This window comes from Rousettus aegyptiacus, unplaced genomic scaffold, assembly GCF_014176215.1.
Source record: "Rousettus aegyptiacus isolate mRouAeg1 unplaced genomic scaffold, mRouAeg1.p scaffold_m13_p_14, whole genome shotgun sequence".
Taxonomy (NCBI): Eukaryota; Metazoa; Chordata; class Mammalia; order Chiroptera; family Pteropodidae; genus Rousettus; species Rousettus aegyptiacus.
Window position 1 is genome coordinate 40,964,482 of NW_023416289.1, and position 20,559 is coordinate 40,985,040.

A 20,559-nucleotide genomic window follows, 5' to 3' on the forward strand; every position below is an offset into this window, starting at 1 on the left:
GAGGGAAGATTAGAACACGATGGCTGGAGAAAAAAATTACAGATACAAACAAGCACAGGCAGATACCAGACATAGAAAGAAACTAGAGTAACAGACAAAGAGTAAAGTGATACAAATACTCAGAGACATATAGAGTACAACAGGTACTCACAGACCTAAACGTTCAGATTCGTATAGAAACACAGGCACAGAAAACCGCCAATAATCACTGGCCCACAAACGAACTCCTGCCAAGATGACACTGTTTTGCACGCATTGCGGGGCACACGTTTCTGGGTGTGTCCCGCAGCAGATGGAGGACTCCTTGGCAGCGCCCGGACGCCCTCCGGTGGCGGCTCTTGAGAACCGAGAACAGTTCAATCCCGGCCACGAACTTCAAAAAAATAAATCGTTGTGGGAAGCTGGGAGGAGAAAGGAAGTCGGACGTGGGCGAGGGGCGGGGTGTCTGGACTGGAACCTCCGGGCCCACGTGAGTGTCTGTCCCGCTTCTGAGTGGGTGCTGTGTGTCTAGGTTGCCGTAGTGTAAGCTTGTAGTTTAACTGCCCTGTCTTTATCATTTGATTTAGCTTGCCCGTGCGGATCTTAGCGGACGCATCTGCATTGCAGTTCAGTGCATTATCCCCTGAATTGATGCATCTGATCCGACCTCACGGTCATTTGTTTATCTGTGTCGTTTGTGCCTTTGTCTAAGTAGAGGTTATGTGTAGGCTTTTACGGATTTAAGGCAAGGCTCAATGGGCAGCCGGCGTTTGCATTGTGTATCTCGGTTGTGTATCTTACAGACGTTTTGTGTCTTTTGAGTTAGAGGCGAGAGGTGGTGCAGCGTTAGACACTGTGAAACTGTGGCGTTTGTATTTAGTGGCGTGAGGCTTAGCTACAGACCCGTGTGTTCGAGCTTATCAGTACAGATGCCAAATAGCCAGATCTACTGAACAGCATTTCAAAGGAGTTGGGGTAGAGACCCGCGAACTTCTGAAGGTCTTCCCCGAGGGGAAGGCCCTATGGTCGCGTGCAAAGCGCCCATTCCACGTAAAATACCAACCATAGAGAAAGACGGCAGGGAAGCTAGAATCGTGGAAAAGAGTCTCCCTATCAGATGTTCTATTAGGGGAAGAGGGTGCGATTTCTTTTACGACTCTTCTCCCGTTGTTAATCTAGCCTCTATTTTCAAACCTTCAGAACTCTCTGAAGTCAAAGGTTGCTTTTCATAAAGGCAATTGAATTTCTTCCAGATTAAGAATAATTTATTAATCTCTATTTCTATACCTCCCTCTACAGCAAAATATGTGAGCCGGTCCGCTGAAGACTGGCCAATCAGGTTAGTCTTTCCTAAAGCGATCCAACTGTCCGAGCTTTAGTGAGATAAGACAATAACTGCGATTGGTGAGCAGATTGTTTTGAAACCGCCCTAACGGCAAGGGGCGGGCTTTTCGTGAATTCACCTCTTTCCGGTTTCTTAAAGGCAATAGTGAAAGGGGGAGGTGTCTGCCGACCCTCCGTTTGATTGGTTCTAGCGGACTCCTCTAGGCGAGAGATCTAGACCCATCAGGATATGAGTTACAGAGACACTAGTTTGATGAAGGGGCTGCGCAGGAAAAGCCGTGGGGCACGCTCCTTGCGAGATCTCATCGCTGATTGGCCCAAGTCCTTACTCCCTTTCCCTCATTTGACCCTACGGGAGCGAGCGCACGGGCTCTGCCCAATCACTATGCGCTCCGCCTCCCATCTTTTCCCGCCCTCCGCTCAGGCCGCGGCATCGACGTAGGCCAACGCTTCCTCCCGGGCGCTCCTGAGCCCTTTCATTGCCGTTTTTTTGAAAGCCGCTCTCTGATTGGCTCAGTCCCCGGGCCCGCGCCCGTTGCCCCCATACAGTGGCCAATTGGCACCTATGTTGCATCGCAAGAAACCGCGGAAGTGGGGGAGGCGGCGGCGGCGGCCATTTTGATCTGCTGCCGCCATTGGAGTGGGCCCCCCCCCTTTCCCCCTTCGCCTCCTGACAGGAAAGGTTTAAGGGGGACAGAGCCCTGGGAGGCCGGGCCAGGCTCGGGGGCCGCCCCGGGGGCCCGGGCCATGGATGTGCGCCGTCTGAAGGTGAACGAACTTCGTGAGGAGCTGCAGCGCCGCGGCCTGGACACTCGCGGCCTCAAGGCCGAGCTTGCTGAGCGGCTGCAGGCGGCGCTGGAGGCCGAGGAGCCTGACGACGAGCGGGAGCTCGAGGCCGACGACGAACCGGGGCGACCCGAGCACAGCAACGAGGAGGTCGAGACCGAGGGGGGCTCCGAGCTGGAGGGGACCGCGCAGCCACCGCCGCCCGGGCTGCAGCCGCACCCGGAGCCCGGCGGCTACTCGGGGCCGGACGGACATTGTGAGAGTGCGCGGGGCGGGGACCGGGAAGCCCGGAGTCCGGGCCGAGGAAGGGCTGTGGGACGTGGGAATCCGGCGCCCGAGGTCGGGGAGACGATTTTAGGATTGGGGGATCCCGCTACCCGCCGCTGAAAAGGATCTGGAGTGAAGGGCCTCGGGACAACTGGAGGGTGGATCCTGGCATTCGGTGCAGGGAAGATACTGAGAGTGGGGGCTCTTGGTTTCGGAGATGAGTAAAGTCTAGGAGATGTGGGGAGGTGAGGATTCTGGAGCCTAGGATTCGGAGACCGGAAGCCGTGGTTTCTGAAGCTGGAGAAGTCGGAAGAACAAGAGGTTTTCTATTCGGGGGCCGAGGAAGGTCTTGGAAAGGATGGTGATCCTTGGGTTTGGAGCTGGGTGGGCCTGGGGGCTGTGCTAGCTCAGCTTGCGGGCTGGGCGTTGGGAGCCTTGTTTCCAGGGCATGGAAAGGAATCACCAGGTGTCCAGGGCCAGGAGAGTTTCGAGGATGGAGGATCCTGGAGTTTGCTGCTGGGTGGAATAACGGGAAGTCTGATATAAGCTACTAGGGCAGGTTGGTGAGATGGATGTCCTGAGGTCTGGCTGGAGAGAGTCTGATGGACTGGATGGTCTGGTGTTTGGCTGGTGAGCATTTAAGGGATATGGAAGACCAACATGTGATTTGGACTGTAGAGGACCCACATCTGTCTGATGATGGCCTGAGGGACTCTGAGATCCAGGGCTGGAGACCAACCAACTTTGAGGCAGGGGCAGTTTGGGCATTTGGGGCTGGGAAATCTGGGGACCTTCTTGTTGACTTCTAGAGCTGATGTAGGGAACCTCGGTGTCCGGAGGCTGGCAAGGGTGGGAAGGATGTGTCACTGGACAGCGGACCTAGAGGTCCAGATCTGGCAAGGCTCTGAGAACAGATAACTCAGTGGCTACTGCTGAATGGTCTTGGATTAACAATATGGAGAACAGGGGTGAGTGGAGTGGGGCAGATATCAAGTTGGTGGAGTTCGAAGTCAGTGGAGTATCTGGGGGACAGAGGATCCTTGTGTCCAGCATAGGAGTGTGTAGCTGATGTAGCAAATATGGAGGAGGGGAGAGTGTGTAGGATGTGGAAGGAGAAAGAAAACCTGTAGACTCAGGATGGGGGGGGGCTGTTTTCTGGGGCTGAGAGAGCTCCTTGGTCCCCAGAGCAGTTATTTGTGTGCCCAGGGATGGGGGGGAGGGGGGACTCAGGAGGTAGCAGGGAAAACCTCCATCATTCAGAAGGTATGACTCAAAATGAAGAGGGATAGGGTAGATCTGTGATTGTCTGAAGAGAGGAGACCCTGGGATAGGAAAGGGAGTAAATCAAATTAGAAAAGGGTGGCTTTCCAGCAGGACTGGGGAGAAGAGATCAGAGAGGTTAAGGAGTAAATAGAGGGGACTCTGGCATCCAGGACTTGTATTTCTCTGAAAAGGCACTGTGGGCCTTGGCTGAGGGAATGAGAACAAGGAGGTCAGGGAAAACACAAGATTCGGGCTTGGCACTGGGTACTTGTTCATGAGAGATGGAATCTCCTGGAAGAGGGGCAAGTTGAGTATAGATTCAGGGTGGAGAGCGGCCTGGGGGTTGTCCAGGACTCAGGTGCTGGGAACAGTATTTCCCCTGGCAGAGACCTGTGAAAGAAGGAGTAGCAGATCTAGGGCAGGAGAGACCCTGGCAGGAATGCCTAGGAAGAAGGGCCAATGGCCAGAGATCTCTCAGAAGAAAGCGAGGCAGGCGCTTCAGAGCTCAGACTCTAGACTCTCAGATTTTTTTCAGATATGGCTTCGTAACTTGGCCAGGTCACTTCACCTCTGTGAGCCCTGGTTTCCTTGTATGTAAAATAGGGATAATACTAGTGCCCGCCTGGATTAAAAATGGATGAGATCACATGTATAAGGGGCTTAGCACTAGGCCTGCTTTTTGTTAGGAGTGGATGTTTTAGAGAGTGGAGAAGGACCCAAGAATCACAAGTTCTCTGGGTGAGGCTGCCTCTGTGGACATAGGAGACAGTCTCCGGAAGAGAGATGTGAGGCTTTGTGGAAAGAGCACTGTGCTTGGAGTCTGGGAGAAGTAGAATTGTTTGAAAAGGCTCCATATATTCCAGTTAAGGAAATAATCCATTTCTTTCTCTCTCCCCTACAACAAAATCCTTTGCTCCCCTTTCATGCCCTCTTCAACCCATCCTTTAGCTCCAGTAAACAGACCTGTCGCAGACCACATGATCTGTGACTTTCCTCCCTTTGGGCTGCACCTGCTTTGTGCCGAGCTGTATTTGTCCTCTGAGAAAGGATCTATTCGGTTAGCAAGTTGCAGAATATAGTCTCCTTCCCTGTGGTTCTGCCCCACTGGTCCTGACAGAGCCAGTAGTAGATCCCTCGAGGCATCTAGCAGAGCTGGCCCCTGGGGTGGAGAAAGAGCCTACCTGCTATTCATCCTAGGTTTCCCAGCTTTGCAGGTTTGGCTGCAGAGTTTTTCCTGAGGGAGTTTGGGGTTTGGTACTCTGGTTTTAGTCCCACCTCTGAGAACCCTGTGAATGTTTTCTTCATTCTCATCACTTATCTGTTACTTATCTGGGTCCCTGTCTTAGTTTTTGGTACTTCTTTGTAGCCCTTAACACAATCATAGTTTTGTGTCTGTGAGTATTTGTTTAATATGGGTCAGTCTCACTAAACTGAAGGCTTCGGTAGAGGCAAGCTTATTCTAAGTTATATCCCAGGATCTGATGTGTGGTATGTGCTCCATAAATAGTTAATTTTGTTATTCTCACCACCCTTCAGCTGAGTTCCTCCTGGACCCACAAGACACCTTCGTGAAACCCAGAGAACTGGTCTATGGTCTGAACAATTTTAAAGGTTGTGCTCAGAAGGCAACTCCCTAAGCATTGCACCTTGCCAGAGAACACCTAGGGTGGTGGTTTTTTAAGTGTGCTCCTTGAAGTCCCAGGTGTCTAGAGTCGCCCCCACCCTAGAGAGACTTGGAGAGATCAAGCTGAACCCCTTCTCTGATCCTCTCGTCTCCTCATTCCACTGTTTGTGGTCCACAGAGCAGTTTTGTTTCATTTGATTTTGCATGTCAGGATTCTGTAAAACCGAATCACAGATCTCCAACCCTTTGAGGGGCAAGAGGGCATGTCCTCAGGTAGCTGGAGTGGCTGACTGCCCAAATGGGTTTCCATCTGAAAGTGTTATCACACCTTTTATCCTCTGGCAGACTGTTTCCAGTGGGGTTGACATTGCGTAACATAAAAAAGCTACCTCTCGTCCCAAGAAGGACCCTTCTGACTGGCCGTTTTTTGTTTTAAGATGTCATGGACAATATTACCAGGCAGAACCAATTCTATGAGACCCAGGTCATCAAACAAGAGAACGAGTCAGGCTATGAGAGGAGACCACTGGAGGTGGAGCAGCAGCAGGCCTATCGCCCAGGTAGGAAAGCATGCATGGTACATCTCTTTCAAGGGAAATAGAATCTATCTGTGGCCCTTACCCTCTGCTTAGAGCCTGTTTTCTCAAAGAGACTTTGCATCTTCCTCTTGGGCAATCCATTTGCGTTTTATCACTCTGGCAAGGTTCTTTGGAAGGAAAGAACTTAGTCTTGCTCCCGGGTGTTGGGAGAAGGGAGTCTTAGTGGTATCTGTTTTTGGATGTTAGTGTCAGCACCCTGGAAGTTTAGACCTAGAGGCCAATGTTTGGGTCTTATTTAGAACCTTAGAATGCGGAAGCCAGGAAGGGCCTTCTAAATCTAGTTGGTATTTCCCATGCTCTGAAGAATAGTGTTCTAGGAGGTGTTATGGACTTCTCAGATAAGGGTTCCTTGGCCAAACACATCTGAAAAATGCAGCACATGCTGTAGCATTTCCAGGAAAGTCTGTGCTCATTAGAGCATTAAAAGCTCTTAGAAGTCCTTGACTGAAAAAAATTGTGTCGTATTGTATAAACCCAGGATTTGCCAAACATGTAAATATGGCTTTGCAGGAGAAAGCTCTTCCTTACACTAGTTTGGGAAACAAAGATGTAATCCAGCCTTCTCCTCATTTTATAGATTGGGGAGGTGGCTTGTCTGATGGCAGAGTTGGGATTAGAACCCAGGAAACTGGCTCTTGGGACACCTCATTCCTCACCACTTGTGTCCTGCCTCTCAGGAAGCAGGGTCCCACCGTTGAGTAATGACAGAGCCAGTCTTGTGCTTCTTTCACTGTATTGTGGTCCTAGTGCTTTTCTTAATGAATCTAGTTGATTTTATGTACTTTAATTCTGGTTCATCCACAAAGTGAAATCTCCAGACATTTTTTGTGGGTAGCTCAGGATTTTAATAAATGTAAGTTAAACTTGAAAATTCGTGTCAGGCTCTGTGAGACTTGTGGGATCATTTGGTCCAAGGAGAGTATTTTCTGTGCTATTACCAACAGATATTTCCCAGGGCCTCTTGTGAGCCCAGTGCTGTGCAGGGAATCGGGAGGCTCCCTTCAGATGGGCATCATCCCCATCCTGGACAGCTGAGAGCCTGCTCTCAGATTCAGTCTGCGTGCCAAAGCTAGGGGGTGATCTGGAGTGGGGGTGGGAGTCTTGGGTTGAGCACTCAGGCCTAGACTCTGTGGGAGAAGTTGGGCTGGGTTGAATCCATGGTTTGCTCTCAGTTAGGTGCTGATTCTTGGAGTCTGCCTAATTGGGACATTCCTGTGGTCCACAGAACATTACCCCATCATGACTTCTTACATGTGTGATTCAGTGAGGCCATCACACCCGTGGGCTGGCTTAAGTGCAGACCCTCCCTTCTGGGTGAATCCGGGCTTTGCGATAGAGTTACTACACAGCCCATGGAGTGAGCTGCAGGACACAGCACTCTGTTGAATTGCTTTCCCCTCCCTTGTCAGATTGAAGAAGCTTTGTTAGAACTGAGGTGGAGAGATTCTTTGGGAGGAGAAATTGGAGAATGTAGGCATTCTCAGTTTAAAGAGATTTCAAGTCCTTTAGGGCTTCCTCCCACTGGGCAGTGCAGGGTAGCTACCAGCATTCATGGACCCTACGGAAAAATAGCCAAAGGCAACCATGCCACCTTAGAGAGCTTGTCCTTATTTAGTGCTGAAGCCCCCCTTCCTCTCAGTGAAGCCTGAGAGCTCTCTGACTATCTGTCACCCCATCAACTGCCAGTGCTGATGTTCCTGGCTGGCCACCCCTGGCCTCCCTTCATCCTAACCCTGTTCCCCAGTCAGCCTTCTCGGCTCCCTCAGCAGGCTTCCACTGAACCCAGCTGGCTGCCCGTGCCCAGCACTTCACCACCGTAGTCAGGATCCTGCCAACATCTCCTGAGGGAGAGGGACCAGAAGAGTGATAGCTGAGGAGTTTCCAAGTATCTTGACCATCTGGATTTGTCCCGACAGTGGAAGTAAAGACGGAGATGAAGCAAGAAGCACCCAGCAGCTTCCTCCCGCCTGAAACATCTCAACTCAAGCCAGACAGACAGCAATTCCAGAGTCGCAAGAGGCCTTATGAAGAAAACCGGGGACGGGGGTACTTTGAGCACCGAGAGGATAGGAGGTGGGTGTGTGAGGGCTTAGGCACCCTTGTTCCAGTAGGTCTCTAGGTCTATATAGCCCAGTGCCTTGGGACCTTCGTACCAACCAAGAGGGGCAGAGGGAGTTCTTTCTGCCCTCACACTCTCCCACCCCAGCCCTTCCTGCACTCACTACCAGATTCAACTTTGTAAAACTTTTAGACCTTCCCTCAGCTCCTTGCTTCCCATTACCTACAGGGTAAAATACAGCACCTTAGGCTTTTACGTGTAAGACGCCGGCCTGCCTTTTTAGTCCTTTGCCCCAGTATCCTGCAGTGTTCTATTCTTAAACGGCTGCTCAGTATCCCACAATTGGGAAATAAAAAGATCTCTTTACTGGCCCTTTTCCCAAACGTACCCCCTCCATCCATGTACTCATTCATTTGTTGTCAGTGCTCGGAGTTTTTTCACAAGGTGGACACTGGGGATGATTTGGTCAGTGGGTTTTGCTTTATTTCATTGCCAATATAGGGACTGCTAGACACATACACAAGTAAGCCACAACTATGTGGGATGAGTAGTCAGGGTGTGCATGTCAGGAGCTCACAGGAGGGAGTGGCCTCTCTTTCCTGGTCATTTGGTCTTTCCCTTTCCTAACAAGCCCTCCCCCTCCCTTTGCTCCAGCTCTGGTCCTGTCCCTCCTTCCTTCCCTCCTTCAGCTCCTGTGTGAAACCTTTTCCAATCACAGAAAGTAGGAATGACCGTTCCTTTACTCATTTGGACTGGTCATCTGACACATTTTATTTTTACCTGGGAGGGTCCATCCTCTAACTAGCTGTGACTCTCTTTAACACAGGGCTTGGGTCTGACTAAAGTTAGGACATGGAACCCCCTCTTGAGTTTTTTCCCTTGCCTCCCACGGTATAGAGGCCTAGAGCTATTGGCCGATGGAGGGCAGAGGAGCGCTTGCTCTGATCTGGGCTGACAGGGAAAGCTTCCCTGCCTTTGATGAGCTCCTTCTTCCAATCAGGACTGGCAGAGCTAGAGGGCGGCCCACTGCCCCCAGAGTGCCAGTAGCCAGGTGGGCGTGGGGTGCTTGATTTGCCAACACGGGACTAGGTTCATCCAGACTGTCCCGGGCAGGATTACACCCTACTCTTCTCCCACTCCCTGTTATTCCTGCATGTTGAAAACCAGCAGGATTTTTATATAGTTCCTTTTTAGTATTTTGGTAGGAAAATGAATCTTGTTTGTGATTTAGGACATTTTTGAAAGAGAAGGAGACTGAAAAAATATGGGTCATTCCGTATCCTTTCCAATGTGGAATTTTAGGAAGCGTGGTGTGTGGACAGATTGTAATTACTGAGGTTAATCTAAGCTGCTGCACATTCCCAGTCCTGGCCTAGTACCCTTCGGGCTACCACAGCCTTCTGTCGATAATAGTTCATGATGGAGGCAGTTTTTACACACAGGGTGGGTGAGAGTAGGGTCATCTTTGAAAAAGTTCTCTAAATAATTCAAATGGTCCTCTTCAGCAGAGCATGTCCTTTCTGGTCCCTGTCCCCACCCTAGGAGCTAACAGTCATTGCTCTCATTGCAAGGATGTAGGGTTACAGAGTTCTTCTGCTAACCTCTGTGTGAACAAATTGAAATCTAGGGAGCAGTCTGGAGGCTTCTTATAAGTTCCAACAGAACCTTCATTTCCCTTCTCTGTGCTCGTTCGACCATTCTCCTGTGGCTTACCCCCTATTTCTGACACAGGGGCCGCTCTCCTCAGCCTCCGGCTGAAGAAGATGAAGATGACTTTGATGACACCCTTGTTGCCATTGACACGTGTGAGTCTTTGTGTGCCTGTCTGATTCTGCTTTCCGGTCAGTACTGGGAAACAGTGCCTTGACCTTCACAGAGCCTCTGCCAGGCACTATCCAGAGTGATGAGAGTCCAAATAGGGTGCTGGTTTGGAGACAGAAGATCTACTCCCAGCCCATTCTGTGGGATCCTGGGGAAGTCATTCTCTTTCTCTGAGTATCATTTCAGGAAGGAGTAATCCTGCCCTAATACCACAGAGTACATTCAGTGACACTCAGCAGAGACAAGAAATGAGAGCAATTAAGAAAACCCTGAACACCGGTACACGAGGTTGTAATCAGGAAGAGAACCTGAGTGTAGCTGGGGAAACTTAACTCTTTGATGACCAGTTCCCATCAGCTATTCATGTTCCTGGTGAAACCAATGCCACTTTGTCCTCTGAGGCATTAACCTGGCCCACCTTACTCCCTCTCCTCCAGTTCAGTATGTTTCCTACTGGATAAGTGGCTTTCCTTTTGATTGCATACCTAAACACTTGAAATAATTACAGAGGTCCTGCCCTTTCTCAGACCCCCTAAGACAGAATCTAAGTGGTAGAGCCTGCGAATATGAAGTTTTTCAACACACCAAGAAATCCACTCAGGTCTATGAACACTGTACTTTTTAACAGCAGAAAGTAAACAGCAGTTTATTGTTATATTTTGTTATGTACCTCACGTTTATTAGAACAGTAGCCATATGCTTTTGGAAGAGGGATAGCCGTATCATACAGTTTCTTTGATCTCAAAGACAGTATACCAGAGTAGAGCTAAACATTTTTAAAAATATTGGGTGTCAGTGATCCATGAAGCAGCATCTGATAGATGCCAGATGTACAGACCAGGGCACTCAGTCTTTACCTGCTAGATAGGATGGTCAGGAAAGACTCCGAGAAGCACGACTGGCTCCCTGAAGAGTGGGAAGAGTCTGAGTTATAGCAGAAGAGCCCTAGGCCCACAGGAGCAGGTGGGAGCCTGTGGTGCCTGGTTGGTGGGTATGGATCAGGGTCAGTTTGTGCAGCAGGAGTCTGGCTCCTAAACTGAGTTAGTGCAGGGGGAGACGGTTGAAATTAATGGCAGTAGAGATTGGCTTCCCCCCCGCCCCCAATTCTAAAATCCCTTAAAACTGCTGAGGGTATGGACCGTCTCCCTAGCAAATGTACATCCCCATAGAAGGCATTTGAGTAAAATTCTAAAGTCTCTCCTGATGGTTGTCCTTGGACACCAGCCAGGTGAAGAACTCCATTTTCTGTGTGAAGGGGCTGCTTTGATCCTATGCAGGCCAGTTCTGCTGAAAGAGAGAATGGCGAGTTTCTCGTGAACCTGTCCCCACAGTGTGTTGGCCTGTGTACTCCTGATTAACACCCTCGGGAAACTTAGCTTTAAAAGTCTGTGCCTGTTTCTCTCTTGGGACCTTTAAAACATCAGCCAACTCCAGGCTTTTTTCTCCACAGATAACTGCGACCTCCACTTCAAGGTGGCCCGAGACCGGAGTAGTGGCTACCCACTCACAATTGAGGGCTTTGCATACCTGTGGTCAGGAGCCCGTGCCAGCTACGGAGTCAGAAGGGGCCGTGTGTGCTTTGAGATGAAGGTGAGTGGGGCAACAGGGAGTTGGGACAGGAAGCGGATCCCACCTTTGGAATAGTCTGTCATCAGTCTCCTTGGTGAAGCCATGACTACAGAAGAGGATAGAGCACAGACTTTGTGTCCAAGCAAAAAAGTATAATGAACCTGAGAGAACTATACCATTGTTAAATGCTATATCAGAAAAGCAGACCAACCAACATTGCTTCATCAATCAGATTTTTCCTTGGTGGAATTTGACCTAGCCAGCCATTCTAGGGGTGACATGTTTGTAGAACTGGAAAAAGGAATTGTTTGGAAGAAAAGTTAGCTAGAAAGAATGGACTCATGCATCATCAATTAAAGGGAGGCAAGGGGAAGAGCAAGGCAAAGATTCTGCCATCAGGCCACCCTCTGCCATCATCTGTCCACAGTTAATGTCAGGTTATGTTTATGAAAAGAATGCATGCTCATGTTTAACAGAAGTTCACATGGCACAGAAGAGTATGGTGTGAAAAAGCAGAAGTTGTGGTCATATTCTCCCCGTCTCCTCGCTGCCCTCCAGAGAGCACTTATATTAACAGATTATTGTGTGTCCTCCTTTGTACATCAAAACATTTATGGTAGCTAATGTTTATAGAACACTTTGCATGCACTAGATATGGTGCCAGGCTCTTTACATGGATATCTCCATTAATCGTCACAGTGCCATCTTGAAATGGGGACTGTTATCCCCATTTTTTAGAGATAGAACCTGAAACCAAGGGTTATCATTTTTCGCTGAACGTAGAACAGTTGACTATAAGTTCTGCATTGTTTTGTGTGCTACTCATAGAGAAACACTGCCAATGAAATTGACAGAGTGCTTTCTTAGCACATCCATTGTAAGATATATCCTGAATTTGGAGATGTTAAAATGTGAAAATCGTGCACTAAAATTCAGCAAAATGGTGTAACTTTCCAGAAGCCACAAACTATTACAAATACAAATGGTTTTTAGGCAGTCTAATCTCTAACCTTAATTGGAGGTTAAGTCGGAAGCGCTTTTTATCCTTCTTGCCGCTTTTACTGAATGCTATATCGTGGACATTTTTTCCATGCCAGTGCATTCAGTAGGCCTGCCTCATTCTTTTTAATTGCTATATCACATTCTGTGGCATGGATGTACCATAATGTGACCACTGCCTTACAGATGATTTTTTTTCTGTTTTTTGTTTTGTTTTGTTTTTGTTTTTGTTCTTCTGGTAGTATAAACAGTGCTACACTGAATTGTTGTACGCGATACGTACATTTGAATTTTAGTGGAAACTGTTAAATCGCTGTCCAAAGATGTTGGATCAGCTTATCTTTCTATGCCAAATGTTTTGAGTCCATTTTTCCCTGCAGCAAGTGTTTGAACTAAAAAATAGCTATGTTTTGAAACACCTCTCTGTGGCCCTGCACTTTTCTGAGCCCTTCGGAGGGTCCGCTTTCAGAGCAGCATAGATACCTTTTCCTCAGCCACAAAGGCCATTGCTATTTTTCAATGCCTATGTGCTTCCCTCCTGTATTCCCTTATAACTAACCAGCTTCCAGATAATCAGTTCTGAGTGCCTTATTCTCTGTCCCCAGATCAATGAAGAAATCTCTGTGAAGCACCTTCCATCCACAGAGCCTGACCCGCATGTCGTCCGCATCGGCTGGTCCCTGGACTCCTGCAGCACCCAGCTAGGTAAGGAGGGCAACCAAGCAGGCCAGAGGAGAGTGATTGCCTCTGTCCCTGGAGTCTCGAGCTTCCTAAGCTTTTCTTCTAGCACTGGACTGGGAACAGAAGTGGCCTGGGACGGAATAGACGCAAAGATTAGGTATATGCCACACAGCTCATCTTCGGGCAAACAAGATTCAGCTAGACAGATTAAAGTTAACTTTTCTGTGAAAAACTTATCTATCTTTTAAGAGAGTATCCAAAGTTCTCTTTAGAAAACTGTTCCCTTTCTTTAAAAAAAAAAAAAAAAAAAAAAGGTCAATTGTCACCTGTCCTCAAACCAAGTTCCTCATTAAGTTCTGTCTAGGATTTTCTGTCCAGAGCCTAACCCAGAGTAAAAGGGGGAAGCAGACCAGTGGGGCCAGGGCTGGTTGGCAAAGAAAGACAAGGCCTGCCCAGTGAGAGATTTTGGATTTTCACAGGACCCCAGGCCTCAATGACCTGTCCCCAAGTAACTGCCTAGGCCTTCTGCCTTGGTCATGTAAACATTCTCATTATGAAAATAACATGTGCTCCTTATAAAAATTCAGGCCATACATAGGGGGAAAATAACCTACTAAACCTGCAAGGTAACAACACTTGTTGACATTTTCATCCACCATCTTCTGGACAGTTCTTTTTTTCTTGATATATCTCAGACTGGGTCACACTGTGCATACTGTTTTGAAACTTAATTTCTTTTTCTTAACATGATGGGCACATTTTGGTAAATAAGTATAGCTTTTTGATCACTGTAGAGTTGTATCATTTATAAATGTTTCGTAGATTTTTTTTTAATTGGTTGTAATCGTTTGCTGTTAAACAGTTACGCTATCCTTGTATGTAATTGGTCTGACTGTTCACTTTAGACTGATTCTTGAAAGTAGAAATGGTAGGTCATGAGGAATGTACAGTTTACATTTTGATACATACTAGCACCTTTTATTTAAGGTTCATTTGTCATCTCATTTTATCTTTGCCTCAGTTTTGAGATGTAAGTGCTGGGTAGTTGACATAGAAAGCCCAGAATGGTCAAGCAGATGTCCAGGGTTACACAGAACTGATTCAAAGAAGAACTGGGCCTGGAATTCATCCTTGTTGGCTCGTGTTTTTCTGGCAGGATGCTCCTTGGGTTCCTGGCCTAGGATCTCTGTAACCCAGGTGTCAGCAGAGCCCTTAGGGTCTCAGATGCTTCAGCCCCCACGGGGTTCCATAGCCTGAGGAAATCCAGTACCTTTCCTAGGAGTTAGACCTCATAGTCTCCAGAAGCAAAACCCAGCCCCTTTACCGATTGCTGCCAAAAAACCCACTGGCACCAAAAATTGATGCCATTAGTAGATTCGATTGAATATTGAGTGTCACAGGGAAGGGTTGCATCTCAGTGTACAGCCTTCCTCTATCCCAGATCCTCTCTTCCCCTCCCTTTCTTTCTAAATTCTCCTTTCTGTACAGAGCAGTTCAGTTCAGCTCTACTCCCAGACTTAACACTTCACCCCATCAAGCCCTCAGGATTTCTGCATAATGAAGGGCTTCCTTTCCAGCCTTCCTCACCTTCCCCCCCCCAAAGGCATCTGATTAGTAAACTAGTAAAGAAAATTATTTTTTCCTTTAAAAGTATGTGACAGCCATAAAGGCTGTTGTGACCATCGCAGGTTTAACCTGCCTTTGCCTATTTCTTCCGTCAGGCGAAGAGCCTTTCTCCTATGGCTATGGAGGCACTGGGAAGAAGTCCACCAATAGCCGGTTTGAAAACTACGGAGACAAGTTTGCAGAGAATGATGTGATTGGCTGCTTTGCGGTGAGTGCTGGCAGCCTCTGGGAGTTGGCAGAACCAAATGTTGGTCCTATTAGGTGGACCTGCAGACTTCCTTTTCAGAATACCTCTGTTTATTGTCTACCCCATGTCCAGCCACTCTTGCCATACCTCTTTGTCTCTCTTTGACAGACTGGAATGTTTGCTGTCATTTTGTGCAAAAATCTTCCATTCTTCCCCCCTCTGGTCTTTTGTGCAAAGCTGTCAGGTGGCATCCTGAAGAGATTGGGGGTCGTTGTGAGGTGTGCACAGCCTTCCTCTTTTCCTAGATACTAGAATGACATTTTCTAAACAAAGTCAGGAATTTCTCTCTTTGCTGTGGGATAGCCAGTGTGCTTTTGAAGGCAGCGGTGTTGGCTCTTGCCCCACTTTGACATCATCTCATCCCTGACCTCTCTTCCTTCACCTTATGTTGATTGAGCTAGACTTCCTACCGTGCACTGCCTTCTAGGAGGGTGGGGCTGGGTGTGACAGAGGGTGGCTGAGCTGCTGCAAACTTCAGTCCCCCAGAGCAGTGACCAACACAGTGCTGAAGCTGTCAGCTCTAGGGCTGGATTTGCTAGAACAAGTCTCTGCTCTTCGACTCACAGCACTGGACTACTTGCCCTTGTATTTTAGTCTTCTCTAAATGAGAATTTCTGCACCTGCCTCGGAACTTTGTGTGGGGCCATTAAGTTAATTCCACTGGCAGCACTCAGCAGTGGTACATAGTGAATGCTCGGTAAATTCCCACTTACTGCTGTTATTGTTAGGAGTTACAGATGTTTATAAAAGGAGTGACTGCCCAGGCAGACACTTCCTCCAGGTATTTTCTGTCTTTGTCCTTTAGATTTGTGCACGTGTATTCTTTTTCTCCTTTTTATTTTTTCACTCTTACTTTGAAGTAATTTCAAACTTAAAGAAAAGTCCTAAGAAGTCTCATAGAGCCTTGTCCAGATTCTAACATTTGCTTTACCATTTTCTCAAACATATATAATATTTTTTTCTGACCTATTCGAGAGTAGGTTGTCTACATCGTGTCTTTATTCCTTTATACTTTGGCATGTATTTCTTAAGAATAAGCTGTTACTATCTTAACCACAGTACAGTTATCAAATTTAACATTGTTATAATGCTATTATCTACTCCTCAGTCCACATTTGAATTTTGTCAGTTGTCCCAGCAGTATCTTTTGGAGCAGTTTTGTTTCTGGTTGAGGATCCAATCCAGGGTCACGTATTGCATTCTCTCCTCATGTCTTTTTAGTATGCAATAGTTTCTCTGTCTTCCTTTGTCTTTCATGACCTCATTGTCTTTTTAATAAAAAAAACGTTTCTTAGACAAAAGTTAACCATGTGTATACTCTATTCTAAACCTTGAAGTTTTTCTATTTATTAGTAAATCTTGGCCACTTTTCCCTGTCTGCACAGATAATATAGATCTAACTCAAGTAAAAATATTTTTGAGTAGTTAAATTCACATGATTTCCAGAAATACCAAAAAATATAAGAAAGCACGCAGCATAAGGTCTTCTTCGGACAGTCCCCCTCTTCCTGCCATCCACACATACCCTCCCCTGTTTGTCAGCTCACTGCTTTCAGGATTTCTTTATCTAAATTCAAAAAAGATGAATGTTATTTTTCTTCTTTTATACAAAAAGTAGCTTATTATATACGTTATTCTGCATCTTTTTTTGCTTAACTACATCCTAGAGATCTTTTTATGTCACTGCCTAGAAGACTTTGTATTTTCATATCGCCGGTGGTCATCGTGTGGGTCTACCGTATTTGTATAATCAGTCCTTGATTAGTGAGTGGGCATTTGGTTAGTCTCACCTTGTCGTTTAGTGGCCGCCTAGTATTCTGATGCAGGTGTCAATTTACCCTGGTTTAGTTTGGCCAGTCTTCTGTGGCTGGACCTGAAAGTTATTTGGTAGAACAGTCAATGCTGCAGTGACAGCTTATCCTTTTTCCCACTTACCGGAGTACCTTAGATATTTTTATGTGTTCCCGCACATGGTCTCCTGTGTGATTTAGTGTCTTCCCGCCTCCCTGTTGGAGCACAGCTAGTATTGCCAGGGTGAGCAGTTTGCACATCTTCGCACTGTTGTGGGAATATAGCATAGTATTTATTTCTGAAAGTGTAACTTTGGGGTCAGAGATGTACTTTTAAATTTTGATAGCTACCACCAAGACAACACTCCAAAGAGGTTATAGCAATTTAACATATCAGTACGTGACAATGTCCCCAAACTGTTCCATCTAGCGTGAAGCTCTGAGTGTGCAGCAGTTAAGAACTCTAGGCCGTGACTCTTGCTTCAGCTCTGCTTCTGTTTTTAGATTCCATGTGCAGTTTCTTCTGTTCAGAGGATACCATACTTGTTAAAAGACTTGGGGTGAGAGGTCGAAGGAGGTATGAAAATCAGTGACCTGAGGGAACCTGGGGGGAGGACACTCATGTTAGATCTCTAGTTCTCAGCCTTCACAAAACGAAAGGGACAAGATGCCCTGCCAGGTAGAGAGAACAGCATAACCCATTTCAGCAATAATACAGGGAGCCTTGGGAATGACACAAGTGAGAGGTAAGAGAGAGGTTTAAGGACTTTGGGTCTTTAGGCCTTGACTGGTACCAGGAGTCTTAGCAGGAATGACAGGACTACACTTGCTCTTGGACAGATGGCCTGTCAGTGGTAGATTTGTCAGGTGAAGGTGCTGGTTTACATGCAGTATGGTAAGTTCCTATAGTAAAGCAGGTGGCCACAAGGAAAGTTAACCCCCGTGATGGTCATTTCCATGTTAGAGCAAAGCAGAGGTGACCTGGGCCACGCTTGCTCTGGTGAGAAGACAGCAGGGATCGGGGCAGGATTCAGTCCAGCAAATGTTCGTGTGTCTGCCCTGCATGCCCCTGAGCTGTGGGCACTGAGACGAATGGGTACCAAGGACTGTGGAGCTGCGCCCTGCGAGTACTGAGGAGGAAGGCAAGGAAGCTCCTTGGGGAAAGGGGCTTCGCTGTCTGTTTACGGGCAAGTCCCAAGGTGGTTTCCCACTTCAAGAAAGAAAGGAAACCACGTCTTGTACTTGAAATCAGGAGCCTGGCCTTGTCCTTAGCTTCAGTCTGCCATCTGATCCCAAATTTTGAGTCTCCCTTAATTGTAAACCTAACAGTTTTGACGAGACCACTTCCCTCTTTTTAATAAGTCAGGGGCTCTATTTTGCCATCAGCACAAAGTCCAAACTCCCGTGGTGGCAAGAGAGCCCCTCACATGCTGAGGGCAGGGGCCATGTCTCCTCCCACAGTTCAGCCCAGCACAGTGCCTGGTATCTTGGGCTAGGAGGCCCCGTTCGTTGTGTGCTCATTGTGGAGTAAGCGTACTGACCCACTTACTCCTCAGAACAGCCCTGTGCACTGTAGAATCTTATGGCCTCCCTTTTCTGATAAGGAAACTGAAAATGAAAAAACTGTGTGGCCCGAGGCCACAGTAAGTAAATGGCATTGCTGAGGCAGCCCACCCTCTGATGTGGGATCTTAACCGCTGAACCTCAGCTGCTTAGGAGGCGCTCAGTGAGCAGAGTTGTTCGCTGAGTGTCTGGTTCTGCCTGGCTCTCCAGCTGCACCTGAAGTTACTTCCCCCTCATCCTTTATGCTTCAGCCAGCTTTACCGTATGTTCTCTCACTGCCAGAATTATTCACAGACACCACTTCAGGGCTCTCTCTTCCCACCCCACACTTGGCTTGTCTCCATTTGTTGTTCGGGACTGGGCTCCACCCCCACCCCACCCCCAGAGAACCTTGCTCCTGCATGGGTGCTCTTACTGAGTTGGGATAGTGTCCTGGGCTTTGTCAGGCTCTGATCACCATAGATGCATGTACCAGGAAGAAGAGAGACTCTGGGGATGTGTGTGTTCAACAAATACATGAATGCGTTGGCAGAGCTGGGTTCGACTTAAAAGGCCCTGCCACGTGGCTTTTTTCCTCCATCTGTTACCTTCACAGATGGGCCTTGCTGGGGCTGAGGATGGATGAGTTTGCCTTTTCCTTCATCTTCATCTCAGATTAGGCATAAGACTCAAATACTTGGCCCTTCCTAAAATGACACGCTTTGCATCCACCAGCCTTTGGGTCTTAGGCCAGGACGGCTTCAGGCCATGCATCTGGGCTATTCCGTGGTGCCACCCATATCTGTGTTGCAGGAGAGGGGCTTACCTGAATCTGGGAAGCCCAATGTGTTTCTGCTCTCAGCATCTGCTCTCCAGCTTGTGGTTGTCGGTGCCTTCAGCTGAGTGTTGGCTCAAGGTTATCTTCTTTTGGCTCTTTCTCCCAGGACTTTGAATGTGGAAATGATGTGGAACTTTCCTTCACCAAGAATGGGAAGTGGATGGGAATTGCTTTCCGAATTCAGAAGGAAGCCCTGGGTGGTCAGGCCCTCTACCCCCACGTCCTGGTGAAGAATTGTGCAGTGGAGTTCAACTTCGGGCAGAGGGCAGAGCCCTACTGTTCTGTCCTCCCTGGCTTCACCTTCATCCAGCACCTTCCCCTGGGTGAGCGGATCCGGGGCACTGTTGGACCAAAGACCAAGGCAGAGTGTGAGGTGAGTAGACCTGGAAGAGTAAGTTGGTGGCCTTCTCTCCTGGGCCACATCACTGCCAAGGCAGAGGGGAGACACATGTGGTGAAAGTAGCACCTCTCGCTGCATACATGATGTTGGAGAAAGGGAGAGAGGGCCCTCTTCCTCCTGGCGCTTCAGGCTGAGAGCGGGAAGCCGGTTTGGGGTGTGGCTTAGGCCAGAGGGTGAGAGGGCTAAGGTAAGAGACCTTAACCTTGGAAAGTTTCCAAAAGGAAGTGGCCATAGCCCTCCATCCTAACCTCCTGAGGGCTGTGGATGAGATCTGAACTTGGAATAGGGAGTTTTCCCCTCAACAGAAGAGGATGTGAAGGCACTTCCTGGTGAGTTCGTTTCTCAAGGAGGTTGTGCTGCTCCACACTCCGACCCAGGGCTGTCTAAGAACAAAAACAACACTGGCCTTGGGGATAATTTGGCTGCAGATGCTGCACTGGTTGGTGATCTTTGTTCTCAAAATAACATCGGGGTTTTTTTGTTTGTTTGATATATAGGTGATTTTATGTTTAGTCTAGAAAACTAGAAAATACAAGGAGAGTTTCCCATAATTCTACCATTTGCAGAAAAGTTTATTTCTGAAGTTAACTTATAAGTCTTGCTGCTTCAGTGCCCCTCCCTTTCCCATTCTCATAGATTCTGATGATGGTGGGCCTGCCCGCTGCTGGTAAGACCACATGGGCCATCAAACATGCAGCCTCCAACCCCTCCAAGAAGTACAACATCCTGGGTACCAACGCCATCATGGATAAGATGCGGGTAAGGACGGCTTCTGGTTTCTCCTTAGCCACCTCCCACCACCCGAGTGCTGCTCTACAACCAAGACCACTCATCCCTCCCCACCCCCTGTTCACAGGTGATGGGCCTACGCCGACAACGGAACTATGCTGGCCGCTGGGATGTCCTGATCCAGCAGGCTACCCAGTGTCTCAACCGCCTCATCCAGATTGCTGCCCGTAAGAAACGCAACTATATCCTAGACCAGGTACTTACTGGTAACCATCATGCCCCAGGAGAGGGAAGGGGACTTTTGGGTGCCTGGATATTTCTCTCTGGTCTTTGTATTTTTTCCCCCATGATGCACTTGAACTACAATGCCGAATGGGGGTTCAGCCATACATGATG

General features: G+C 48.0%; 1 protein-coding gene across 4 annotated transcripts in view; it reads left to right on the forward strand.

Annotated features, from left to right (window-relative positions):
* The first annotated feature begins 1,924 nt into the window (after positions 1-1,924).
* HNRNPUL1 (heterogeneous nuclear ribonucleoprotein U like 1) overlaps positions 1,925-20,559 on the forward strand; it is a 31,427-nt gene continuing 12,792 nt past the window's right edge. The window contains exons 1-10 of one of the 4 annotated variants that reach the window (XM_016166801.2): positions 1,967-2,365; positions 5,701-5,823; positions 7,779-7,935; positions 9,653-9,726; positions 11,193-11,332; positions 12,916-13,015; positions 14,713-14,825; positions 19,141-19,407; positions 20,071-20,193; positions 20,291-20,419. In XM_016166801.2, coding sequence (XP_016022287.1) covers positions 2,071-2,365; positions 5,701-5,823; positions 7,779-7,935; positions 9,653-9,726; positions 11,193-11,332; positions 12,916-13,015; positions 14,713-14,825; positions 19,141-19,407; positions 20,071-20,193; positions 20,291-20,419 — 1,521 coding nt within the window. In that variant the 5' untranslated portion in view covers positions 1,967-2,070. Of the gene's footprint in view, positions 2,366-5,700; positions 5,824-7,778; positions 7,936-9,652; positions 9,727-11,192; positions 11,333-12,915; positions 13,016-14,712; positions 14,826-19,140; positions 19,408-20,070; positions 20,194-20,290; positions 20,420-20,559 lie in introns of all 4 variants that reach the window. The other 3 variants (XM_016166800.2, XM_016166804.2, XM_016166802.2) reach the window with 3 other exon arrangements.